General features: G+C 59.2%; 1 protein-coding gene across 1 annotated transcript; it reads left to right on the forward strand.

The window, feature by feature from the left end:
• The first annotated feature begins 3857 nt into the window (after positions 1-3857).
• On the forward strand, positions 3858-9742 carry DLX4 (distal-less homeobox 4). The gene is made up of 3 exons (XM_039227879.1): positions 3858-4409; positions 7932-8128; positions 8499-9742. Exons 1-3 carry the CDS (start codon positions 4154-4156, stop codon positions 8739-8741), a joined length of 696 nt encoding a protein of 231 aa, XP_039083810.1. The 5' UTR covers positions 3858-4153; the 3' UTR covers positions 8742-9742.
• Positions 9743-12762: the final 3020 nt, after the last annotated feature.

Here is a 12762-nt window from a genome sequence, read left to right on the forward strand (position 1 = left end):
AGAGGCACGATCATTGAAAATTTCAAGAGAAGTCAAATCGGAGTGTGTGTAGCGGGGCACGCAGGCCTCTGCGAAGTGTGCCTTCTCCGGGCCTCGCCAAAGGTGGGGTCTTTGCCCACCGAGCACGAGGCGGAGCAGAGGGGGAATCCTCACCGCCCCCACCCCCGGCCCTGCCAAACCAAATGATTCACAAAGTTTCCCCTAAACGAGTTAGTACGAAAGCCTCGCCAAATCGGACTTAAATTCCGCGGAGAGCAGAGGAGACCCAGCGAAGATTTCGTTTGGAGACCGTGGGTAGGATGGAGGGCAGAGGCGTGGATAATCCCACGATGGCCGCCCAGGGCCGAGGACTGGGGTCCGGTGGACCCTCCATTCCCCTGAGCAGGTTCATACCGGAGCTGCGCAGAGTCTGCCCCGGGTTAGACTCCAGCGCCCGGCTAGCGCCGCAGAAGCCCGCCACATACAGAGCCAGGGGGCGGTGCGGGAAGCCCTACGCACCCATCGTGTGTTTGGGGTGTTGAATATGAACCCCCAAGGAGAAGCACCGGTTCGATTGGAGTTTCGCATCCCACCGCCGCGGGTATTTATTCAACGCAAAGAAACGTTACCGGATCCGGTGGGATTGCGTTTTTAAAAGCACAAAGAGCCTGCAAACCACCGTGTATACGGCCACGCGGATCTATTAGGTCGTGGCAGACCCTTGGCTGGCTCTTGAGACCAAGACGATGCCATGCCCCTCTGCGGACCCCATTGTCTTTTCCCGCAGCCCCGCTCTGGTGCTGGGATTCTCCAAGCAGGCCCCTTTGGCTAAGGGAGAGGACCTGCATGAGAAAAAGCCGGGAGAGACAGAGGCTGGGGTATGGGACCTGACATCAGGGAGTCCGTTTTGTTTTGCCTGCCTGCCTCCTCCTCCTCCTCGGTTTTATTATGTTTTGGGATTTCAGTGTTTGCAATTCATTCTAAAGCAAATGACGGAGGCTTGGAGCTGTTAAGTGCAGCTCCCTCTTGTTATTCTTTCCGGACAAAACGAGTCAGAGATGGCCAATGACCGACCCAGGCTATCACAGCCGGCGAGTGCACGACTGGGACAGAAACCCAGGCCTCCAGCCTTCTCAGGCCAGCCCTCCCCTCCTCTCTTTCTCGAACACACATTTACAGCCCTTTCTGGCCCTCATCCTGGCCCCTTCCACCTTTCCTGTTTGGCCTCAGGCCCATGATCGGTGACACGGGAGACCCGTTGGAGGGGACCTCTCCTTGGAGAGTCTGCATCGGAGGAGATCACAGGGTCTCCCAACCAAGTGCCCCAGCACCACCCCTCCCAGCGTGTGTTAAACAGGAGCCGGAAGAGAGAGGTGACGAGGGAGGCACAGGTTTCCTCATTTGTAAAGCGAGGATCCTAATAGTGGGCTTTTTGTAAAGGCGCACAGAACTTGCTTGCTGTGTTTTTTTAATTCTAAAGAGCCGTAGGGTGTTTCCCACCCCTGCATCAGTATGAGGACCCTGCAGGAGTTCTGTGAAGCCCCCTGGGGGGTTAGGAAAGGCTCTCATGACGGGTAGCCTAGCTTTGGAAGATGCCCAAAGTCAACTGCTGCAGAGGCCTGTCCGAAAACCCACCCTTGCCTTTTTTTTGCACAGAAGGGGCTCTGGGTACGTGACTGCGGGACACAATGTCCTTCTACTCATTCTTTAAGTTCCACCTCAAAAGTACCTCCGTTGTACACTCTTCCCTACAGCCAACTCCACTGCAGACAGCATTCTCTTCCTTTGTTACGCCCTGAGACGCCGTCCTTGGAATCCACCGCGACATTGTTTTGTGGCTGCCTCCTTCCAGAAGAAGGCAGTGGTGGAAGAAAGAAAGGTTTGGAAGGATGCGTCCTTGTAAGCGCACAGCCCCAGCTCTGATGGGGCAGCGGCAAGGCTGGAGTTGGGGAAGAAAGGGGTACTGTGGTTCCATGTGAAAACACCATTTCTCAACCGAGCGGCCCCCGCATACCTTGTGGGATGAGAGGGGTGAGAGGAAATACATTCTCCAGGCACCCAGACGGGGGATCTGCCCTTCTCCTGAAGCTCCAAGGCTTCAGGGCGGAGAGCTCCGAGCCAAGGGCTTTCTTGGAAAAACTCCCCTCTATCCATTCCAGGAGGGGATCCAGTTTGAAGCTGACTTGGTCATCCTCCCCTCGGGAGACCTGACTGGGGGGGCTCAACCACCCCCAGCACACCCCTTTGATCTTCCTGTCTCTCTGAGCCTGGCCACCCTCCAGTGCCTTCCTTCTCTTACTCTTCTAAGCCTCCTTCTTTGTCTGATCAGGGTCTTCAATTCTAAGACCTGCTGCCTTCACTCTGAGCCCTGATAATGGGAGCAAGCATGTGTGTACAAACATGCATATGCACGTCTGAGCTGTGTGCTCAGGGGAGAAAAGGCGTGCACGTGGGTATGCTGTGGAATCTGTGAGGACGGGGGGTTTGGGGCTGTGACTGTCTCTCCCCGTAACCTGAAGCAGCTTAGATGTGTGTGGACAGTGATCACTCAGAGGGTGGATACGCGTGCATAAACGCTTGGATGTTTCTGCATTCTCGAGTGTGGACACCAGCAATCTGATTTGTATAGTTGTGGGTGTGAGAGACAAGGATCGTGCTTTTCCCAAAGCACGATCTTTCCTTTCTCTACATACCCATACATAAATAGTGCTATTTATCTTTGGGGGAAAAGATAAACTGCTGTTTATCTTTGGGTATGTACATGTGTTTCACATCCCAGCCTATACTCTGTATTTGCAGATCCATTAATGGACCCCCTCTGGAGGGATGCTTATGAACATCGGTGGAGACACCTGTGTGTTTGCATATATGTTGTAACTGAATGGAGCCTATGCCTAGTTGTGTACCTGTAGCCATAGCTACCCGTAAACGTGGACACCTGCCCATCAAGTTGTCGGGTACCTACGTTTAGAGGCAGGTCCCGCACAGACTGGAAAATGCGGCCACCAAGACAGGCCTGCCGTGTTTCCTCCGCTCTCAGAGGAGCCATCAAACTGGACACTCCTTCTACTCTCGAATTTTGTCCCGGGTCGTGCAAGACTTCAGCCTCGCGCGGCGCCGGGAAAGGCGGGGCGCCGCACGGGCGACGGGCGCAGCCAGGACGGCGGATCCCTCCAGCGGCCTCGGGGGTGGGGGGTGGGGGGCCGCCGGAGCTGCGGTGTCGCCAGCGCACCCGCGCCCCTGCCGGAAGCGGAAGCCAGGGTGGGGTGGGGGTGTGGTGAGGCGCAGCGGCGGCGGTCGCGGCTTGTCAGACCCAGGGCGCCCCGCGGGGGCGTGTGCGCCGCGCGCGTGCGGGGCAGGCTGGCCGCGGGGCGGTAACCTCCCCGGACCCGGCGTCTGTTTACCAACAAACTGCCGGGCTCAGCAGCGACGCATTCCGAGGTGCTGAATAAGCTGCGGGCGATGGCGGTCTGGTCCCGATTCCCTGCGGATTGGCGGCAGCGGGATCAGAACCGCGGCGCAGATCCCCAGGGGCTGGAGAGCGGGACGGCGGGTCCCCAGAGCCCCCGGCGTCGAAGCGCCTCCGCCACTGCGCTGCTCCCTTCGCCCTGGGCCATCCCGGCTCCGCCAGCTCCCTCGCGTTTCTGCCATTGAGACCGAAGTGTCCAGACTGCCCCCATCGGCGTGACACCCCAGTATCCCTCTTGGGGAAGACCCCGAGGTGGCTGGGCCTGGAGCGTGTGCACCGCCCCCTCGGACCCCTCAGTTCTGAATTTCCTACCGCGGGCTGCCCCGGGTGGGCGGGCTCCGGCTCCAGCCTCCGTGAGGTCACTGCGTTTGGTAGCCAATCCGTGGCGTCTAAGGGGGCGGTGCCACCGTCGGGTCCCGGGAACCGAACCCAAGAGCTAGACGAGGGGGGCCCCCATGGATTTAGGGGGGAGGGGGAAAGCCATGGGGGGCACCCCTTCGGAACCCCTTTCCCAGGCGCGCGCTCTCCGCTGGAAAAGGCACAGAGAGACACTTTCCCCGGGATCTTAAGTGTGCGGGAGGCTGGCTGGGGGGCTCATCCGGTCCCCACGCCCGAGGCTCGGAAAAGAGAGAGTTGGCGGAGCGAGCGGACTACGTGCCGGGCCATGGCCTAGGCCCTTCGGCCCCGGCCCCGGCCCTGGCCGCAATGACCTCTTTGCCCTGCCCCCTCCCTGGCCGGGACGCCTCCAAAGCCATATTCCCGGACATCGCCCCTGTCCCATCGGTAGTGGCTGCCTACCCGCTTGGCCTTTCCCCCGCAACCGCAGTCGCCCCCGATTTGCCCTACTCTGGGCCCTATGGCCACCTCCTGCCCTACTCCTACACTGCGCCGGCGACTCCGGGAGACTCCTACCTGCCCGGCCAGCAAGCAGCGGCGCCTTCTCAGCAGGAGCCGAAGGCAGGTAAGTCCGGGCGCCGTGGCTCTTCCCACCTCTGGGGTCCTGATCCTTTGCGTCCCTAAACTTCGCCCTCGCCTGGTTGGGCGCAGCTAGCGGGATTCAGACTTACTCAGATTCCAAGGGATCTGGGGGTGGGGGGAGGGCGAAGGGATGGGGCGGGAGCCAGGGGGGAGGGGCGGGGGCGAGTCGATCTAGGTCTCCTTTCAAGACCGACCTGGTTTCGATTTGCAGTTGTGTGAAGCCGGGCGGCAGGGCTCCCTACCCCACCCCCTGGAGCAGCGGGGTGATGTGTACCTACGTGTAACGGAAAGCTGAAACAATCCAGATGTGGGTGTGGGTGCCTAGCCCCTGCCCCAGGATTCTTTCCGTCGCACACTCCTTCCCTTCCCCAAGTCGCCTCTCCTTGCGTTTGTCTTGTCTTAGAAAGCAGGGCTCAAGCCAAAGCCAGACAAATGGCAATCGGGTCCCAGCTGGAAGGCAGTGGAAGTGGGGGCTTATTCGGGGCCCCTCCCCACTCTCCCTGGGCCGGTGCCTGAATGGGCCTGATAGAGACTGGAAGCTGGCCTGGCAGAATCTGGGGCTAGGACCCCACCACCCGTTGTTCCAAGACTGTAGCCACAGGTGGGTGGGGCGGCCTCTAGTTGTCTAGATCCTGGCTACTTCAGCCTTCCTGGGGAAGGAGCGGGCCTTCCTGGGCATTTCCGCCCCTCGCCTTTGTGGGGGACAGGTTAGGCCCCAGGTCCTGCTGTCTGCAGCAACTTTGAGTCCCTGAGAAAGTGCTCCCTGCAAGGCCGCAGAGAAGCCAAGAGCTAGCTAGCCTGTCTTACTGGTCCTGGGCCTGGTACCGGGCAGAACGCAGCATTATGCCTACCCGGCTGTACTAGCTCCCAATTAGACCTCAGGTCCCCTGGCCTCCCTGCCCCCACCTGTCTTTAGCAGTCTCCTCCAAGGATGCACATCCACTGGGGGCTTTTGGTTGTGTCAGCCCGGACCAAGACCTCTCTCCCCCTTTCGCTGTTACTCCAACATATGAGCTCATAAGCCATCAGAGCCAGAAGTGACCCTAAAGATTTGGGAGCTCAACCTACTGGATTACAGATGGGCAAACTGAGGCCCGAGGAACGGCTGTGCATGCCTCTTTTCCAGGCGCTTGGTCCTTGCAGATCGGCTTTCACTGCATGAGGCCAGAAAAGAGGATTTTAGGGAATTTCCTCAGCGCCCCGGAAGTTTTAAGTGCCTTCTGAGCCAGAACCCAAGCTGCCTCTCCCAGGCTTCTGTGTCTGCCCTCCTTAAAGGAGGAGCAGTTGGGAAGAGATCTCTTTGTTTTTGTTTTTGTTTTTATACAAATGACCTAGGTTCTACAAACGGATCCCTTGGACTTCCCTCTAGTATATAACTCATATGGGACATGTGTGTGTGTGTGTGTGTGTGTGTGTGTGTAGCCAGGTGGGAGTGCGGCAGCCTCAGCCTTCAGAGAAATGTTTATAAGGTTAATATTTTCACTCCTGTCCTCCACACTCCTTGTCTTCCCTCTGCTTGGTCCATGGACAAGAGGGTGGAGAGTTCCTTTTCTGTACAGAATTTCCCCGGATCCAACGAAAACCATACACGTGCTTAGACTAGACGGTAGAATTTTTCTCAGGAAGCTGGTGGGTTTGCCCCTTCTAGCTTGACCGCTTGGGGTGTGAGAGAGGACTTGAGCCCTCCTTTTTGCCCCACCGTGTGTCCACCCGTGCCTCAGGGGGAGGTTTGGCTTCTAGAGCTTCGGAGCCTGCTCAAGCGGGCGGTGGTGCCCGGAGGGAGGCCTTTGGGCTCCATAATCGCGACCGGAGTAGATCCGGTCGTGACCTGCCACAACCGGTGTGGAGAAAGGCAGCTATCGGGGAAGGCATCTGGAGGGGCTTCCGCTGGGAGAGTTGGGGCGCCGAGGGCTGGGGGAGTCCAGCAGCCGGGGCTGCCTCCCAGGCGCTGCGTCACCCGAGCCGCGAGGTTCACGCAGCCGGAGAGGCGCGGGTGGTCGGTCGCTCGGCGGTCAGCCTGGGGCTTCGAGCGTAGGGTCAAAGCTGGGGAGGCCGGACAGGCGCGGGCGGGGAGCGGAAACCCGACAGTTTTTCTGGGAATTGGCAGGGGCGGGGGGGGGGTCGAGGGGGGTGGATCTGAGAAGCCCGCAAAGCCCGGGGCCCTGAGTGAGGGATGCGGGGGAGGTGAAGGCAACTGGTCATCGCGGCCCGGCCCAGGGCGGGGAACCACACGTCGGGGGACGGGGGGGTGGGGGGGGCCGGGGAGCACGACCCGAGGAAGGAGGGGCAGGGTGAGGGTGCGGGATGCAGGCTGACACCAGCTGCGGCTGGGCACCCGGGCCGAGCGCGCTCTCGGCTGGGGTGGCCGGGCCGACCCGAGTGGAAAGCTGCAAACGTTGCCCGAGCCCGGGAGCATTTCGCTTACTTGATCCTCCCAGCCCTATCACCCGAATGCAGTGGTCCCAGGGTGTCCCCGCAGATTGGCGCAGGTTGGGCTACTTGGACGAGAAAAGGAGGACCCCTCGCCCGCACCTCCCGCATTCTAGGGCCGCTCTCCCCTCCGCCAAGATTCCTAGAGCGGCTGGGCCTGGAAGGCGGGAGGTGACCAGATCTCCCGGGACAGCAGGACGGCGAGCTCCTGGAGCGGCCCAAAGGGCCTGCGCTGTCCTGCGCTGCGTGCTTTCCGAACCTGGGCCACCTTCCCCGTGAGCGGTGAACCCTTCTGTGAATGTAGCGGGGAGCGGGATGGGCTGACCCGCTCCCATGGGGCTTCTAGAATCTCCAGAAAGCCATCTCCCCTAGCCAGCCGGCCACGGGAGAGGAGAGGGCGGGTCAGTTTCCCTGCGGGGAGCACCTCCGGAGGGGCCCCTTCCGCGCACCGCCCCCCCCCCCCGGCCTCTCAATAGGGGGTGGCAAGCCCTGAGGGTACTTTCCACTCTTGGATGCCGAGGGGCGGGGGGCGGGGGCTCATCCTGGCCTTCGAGAACCAATTGGCCGGGCCCCTCCGACCCCCACCCTCCCCACCTCCCCACCCCCGGCAGCGGGGAGGCTGCCACGCAAACACTGGCTTGCGCCTCTGAGCATTGTTCTAGAGCTTCCACGGCCTGGAATGCCCTGCCCCCGTCAGCTCCAGGCCTCAGCCCAGCCCTGAACCGAGCCTTTTAGCCCCACCCCACCCCAAGCTGGCGCCACCGCACCCGCCTGAACTCTGACCTCCCGGCCCTTGGCGCCACCTGTACCCTCGCTCCGTCCCTAGGTTCTGGCTTCCTAGGGTCACAGGACCCGTAAGAGTGGGCGCTCCCTGAGGGCAAGAACTGCGTCCTCGAGCCCGGTGGGCGTGGAGTCTGAAGGGGGCGTGGAGCGGAAGGTAGAAGAGGGCGGGGCCGGGTACCCGCACTCTTAGCTTATTGAGGACCTACATGCAAACGAGATGCAAATGAGCTCAGGAAGCCGCGTGTCGGACCCTCTCACCATCCCACACACGCCGCCTTGTGCTGCCCCCCAGACTCGGAGAAGCCGCCGCTGTCCCCGGAGCCTTCGGAGCAGCGCCCGCAGCCCCCGGCCAAGAAGCTCCGCAAGCCAAGGACCATCTACTCGAGCCTGCAGCTGCAGCACCTGAATCAGCGATTCCAGCACACGCAGTACCTGGCGCTGCCCGAAAGGGCCCAGCTGGCCGCGCAGCTCGGCCTCACCCAGACCCAGGTGAGGCCAGGCCCACCCTTCCTGCAGCTAGCCTTCCCCAGGTTTGTCCTCTGGGGACTCACCCCCTCCCGGGGGGGGGCGAAAGGCCGAGGAGCCCCCTAGGCCCTCCGTAGAGGCTGGGGGGATGAGTTAAAAGGTGTGTTTGGGGAGAGGGGCAGATTCAGGTAGCGGAGAGCACCCGGACCGGGAGATCTGGATGAGAGCTCAGAGGCGGGACCTCGGGCAACCTCGGGGCCTACGGAGCACCTTCCCAAGCTCTGCTCTTCTCCCAGGACTGCGCCCCACGGCTGGGTGCCATTTCCTTGGCTCACACCCCTCCAGACGCATTCTTCTTCTCACCTTCCATTCCTTCCCCCTCTTCTCCCCAAAGGTAAAGATCTGGTTTCAGAACAAACGCTCCAAATACAAGAAGCTCCTGAAGCAGAACTCTGGAGGACAGGAAGGGGACTTCCCTGGGAGAGCCTCCTCCTTGCCTCCCTGCTCCCCACCCCTCCCGGCACCCTGGGATCTGCCCAAGGCAGGGGCCCCGCCCACCGGTGGCTACGGCAACAGCTTTGGAGCCTGGTATCAGCATCACTCCCCAGATGTCCTGGTTCCACCTCAGATGATGTGAGTCCCGGGAAGGGCGGGTGGCCCCCCCCCCCGCCCAGTCCTCCACAAAGCCTAGGGCCCAGCCCACCTGCACCCCTTCTGGTCCTGGAGAAAACCAGCCCCAGATGGGGAACTAGAGAAGAAAAGGGATGGGGCGGAGGCCCGTCTCCCTTGCCCTGTAACCCAAACAGCCAAATCAAGGATTTTGGTCTTAACCACTGCCCACCACCACTACCGTGGACCGGACACCTTCCCTCCAGCTGATCGGAGGCTCTGGAGGGAGAGTCACTGGCTGAAGTTCAGACTCCTCCCAGGACCCCTGGGCTTCCCACCGCTTCCTTGGACTGCAGTCTGCCACCAGCCTGGGGGCGACACAGACAAGAAACACTTGAGTGGTTTTTCCTCTTTGTGTGCCTTGGGCCTCGCCCAGCCCTGTTCGGAGCCGGAGCCAAAGCAGAAGCGAAGTGGGCATCCGGTGTCTTCAAGTTGACCACCATCGAGTCCCTCCCACCCCACCCCCCACCGATTTTCCCCGTAGGTCAGCACTGTTACGGCCATGGCTGATACACCGCCTCACTGCCCTGTGAGGTAGAAGAGATGCTGAAAATGTGGTGTGTGGACCTATGCGTAATTTATGCTTTTCTTCTTAAAAAAAAAAAAAAAAAAAAAAAAGCCTTCTTTCTCCTGTGTCTATTCAGTTTTAGTAGATACCGGATCCAATTATCCTTTTAATTCAACAGGTATTTATTAACAGCCTATCCCCTCCTTTCTCACCCTGAATACCCACCAACCTCACATGCACACCCTCTTGGAAACTCAATAGGGCAACATTTTGGGGAGAAGGGGGGACACACAGGTTCTCTGGATGAGTGTAAGGAGAGACACCCCCAAATAGGGACCGGGGGGGGTGCCAGTTCAGCTCCTCATAGCTGTCTCTGTCCAGAGGAACCGCTCCTATTTATAACCGATCTAGCATCTTCCACATCATGAGCTTTCAAAGATTAAATTTGTACAAAAACTTGGGCCCTGGCTGTGAAATATGTTTGTTTCCTGACTTACAGGGGGTGAGGGTTGGTTGCTCATCTTTCTCTTGTCTCCCATCTGACCCTTCCAGCACTGACCCAGAGGACTGGATGCTAGTTTTGCCTCTACCACTAACTAGCTCTGTGGTTGTAGCTCTGGAATGTTCCAATGACCATGTTCATTCGCTCCCGTGTGAAACTGGAAGATGCTAATGCTGGAAACAACTGAAGTCAGAGTGGTCCTGGCTCGCTCGCACATTCTCTCCTGCCTGGCCCAGTTCTGGAGGGAGCGGGGCACTTTCACAGTCCCTACGTGCCCCATCTTCAGCCCCTGCTTGCCCTGGGATGGGACACACCCACTGAGCCAGTCCAGTCCTCCCAGTGTCCTCCTTGGGGTGTAAAGGCCCCAGCCCACCTAGGGGGAAGGAGAGGAGAAGAAAGTCCCAGAAGGAACTGGCTTCTCAGCTCTGTGAGATCCTGGAGATAAGGAGGAGACTCAGGCAGACCCTGTGGGCTAATGGGGGAGCCAGACAAATGTCCCGCCACGTTTGTGTGCTAAGTGCCAGGTTAAAGGAAGTAGTGCAGGCATAGTCAGGGGCCTCAACCCAGCCAGGACCCAGAGGTAGATTCATGGCCTCTACACCCCATCACACACACACACACACACACACACACACACACACACACACACAGCACCCAGTGGCAGAGAGGCCCAAGGACAGGACTGTGAATAATTCAGGGAATCCAGCCCAAGCTTGGCCTGAGGGATTAGGGGAGGGGCCTCCAATTCCAGGCGAAAAGCTCCAGAGTCATCTTCCCTTTTGCTGTCTAAACCTGTTCCCAAGCACTTCGAGCTGGGGGACTGCCCTGGTTAGAAAAGCCCCCTCGGGCACTTGGAGCCAATCCTCTCCCCTGCCCCGACCCCAGAGAGGAGCCTGAGTTGCGGTCTCTGCAGGGTAGAGGGGGTACGCAAGTCAGCGGAACCCCCACCCCAGGGAGGCCTGCAGTCAATGCTTCCTAGGCCCCTTCTGGGTCAGTGGCCACCCCTGCTCACCAAAACATGCTCACAAAGCATGGAGGGTTATCCTGAGGATGGTAAAGGCATGGGGTAAAAGCCAAGATCAGGAGCAGTGAGGATTGAGGGTACCGAGAAGAGAAACACTCCTCTTTCCTCGCCATCAATGCCTTCCCTGGCCCTTCGCGCCCCCCCCCCAGTCCACAGGTGGTGGGGGTAGCAGGGGGGGCAGCCCCACATCCCTTCCCCAGGGCTTCTCTGAGGCCACAGGGCCTCAGGCAGCTGTTCCTCCCACTGCAAGCTGCACACTCCTCTTCCACAGACCCATGATAAGATCTACCGCCCCATCTCGGAAAGCCTCCAAAGGCGAGATTAATTGGACAGCCCAACACGAGTCGCATCGTTAAAACAACAGCCCAGGTTGTAAAGTTAAGTAGCAGAAGGAGTGTAATTACTCTCCCAGCCAGAGGCCGCCCCCCCCCATTCTCTACCCCCATCCACCAGACCTTTCCAGAGGAAACAGGAGCCCTTTCCCCTTGGGAGTCCGTCCAGTCTCCCTGGGCTCCTGGGTGATGATGGGATTGAAGCCCCAGGGGAGGATGAGCCCATCACCTCCCTCAAGCCATCTGAGCTGTAGAGGGAAGGGAACCTGTGGTTTCTTGCCCTGAAGACCTCCCTCTGAGAAAATGGGGTCAATAATGGAGCGGGGGACAAAACGGAAAGGTTGAGAATGGGGTTTGGGGGCTCCGAAGAGTCTCGCTCTGCTGTGTGGCTTTTGGCAAGTGACTTAACCTCTCTGTGAGCCTGGTTTTCCTCCCCCATCAAGATGAGAATGCTAATAGGACCTGCTTCCCGGTGTAGCTGTGATGATGGAATGAGATAGTGCCTGTAACACGCTTGACACGGTGCCTGGAACTTAGTACGCGATTCACAAATGGCATTTATAGCTGCCGTGTGATTATCAGGGAGGAGGGGTCATGGCCGGGGTGAGTTCAGCCTGCCACTGCCACCCATTCATCTCTCACCTCTCACCTCTCGCCCTCCCTCCCAAAGGTAGGGAGGAGGAAGGGGGCCGGAGGCTGGAGCTCAGCACACATACCTTGTCACCACCATTTGAAAGCAGGACACAGGCAAGGTCCTAAATGCAAAGGGGCTTCTAAAATCAGCTGACACTGGAAAATGGAAACAGGGAGTCCAGGCCCCACGTTCTCGCACCTACAAGGGTCTCCGCCCCAGGAAAAGTTGACTTGGGGCTTCCCTTCCCTCTCCCCCTCTGCTATTTTAAGACGGGCCCCCCAATCTCTCCCCCAACAAAATGAGATTCAATTAATTCAATTAAAGCAATTTTGGGAGCAGCTCCTGAAGGTTTTCAATGTGAGATAATTACAAGTAATTTGCTGCTGTGAAGAGGAAAAGGGCACACAGGGTCTGGGGTGGGGGGGGGGAAGAGGGTGCCCCTCCCCACCAAACGCACAAGGATGTAGAGGGATTCCACACGGCAATCTTAACTGCCCTCCCATTGGCCAAATTACTTGCAGGTGGGAAGTAGGAGACAGGGGTGGTGGGAGGGGGCTGGGAAGCCACGGAGTGACAGGCCGACCCTCCCCCATCCCCCAATCTGTTGTGTGAGTGGGGGGTGGGGAGCTGGTCGGTCCCCCACAAAATGTCTGCGTAGCCCTAGCAGCTGATTACTCAGCTCCAAACCTCAGTTGAGTTTGGATGCCCGAACTTGCCTCTGGGATGGTATCCAGAGTCAATGGAATGTTATCCGGGTAGCTGAGGCCTGTGTAGACGGGGTCTTGGAGATCCAGAACTTCCCCCGAGAAAGCCTAAGCATAAGCGATGTGGGTAGAGAGGGGAAAGGCCAGAGGAGGCTACACTGACTTCCTGCTTCCAAGGAGGTGATGATACGCCTGCGCTCTCTCTCCTCCCTCCCCTGATCTCCCTCCCCTGATCGCTGTTTGCCAGTTGGAGGGGGGGTGTCCTAAACTCCATTCTTTCCATTG

This window comes from Hyaena hyaena, unplaced genomic scaffold (assembly GCF_003009895.1).
Source record: "Hyaena hyaena isolate Hyena2069 unplaced genomic scaffold, ASM300989v1 scaffold_29, whole genome shotgun sequence".
NCBI classification, from domain to species: domain Eukaryota; kingdom Metazoa; phylum Chordata; class Mammalia; order Carnivora; family Hyaenidae; genus Hyaena; species Hyaena hyaena.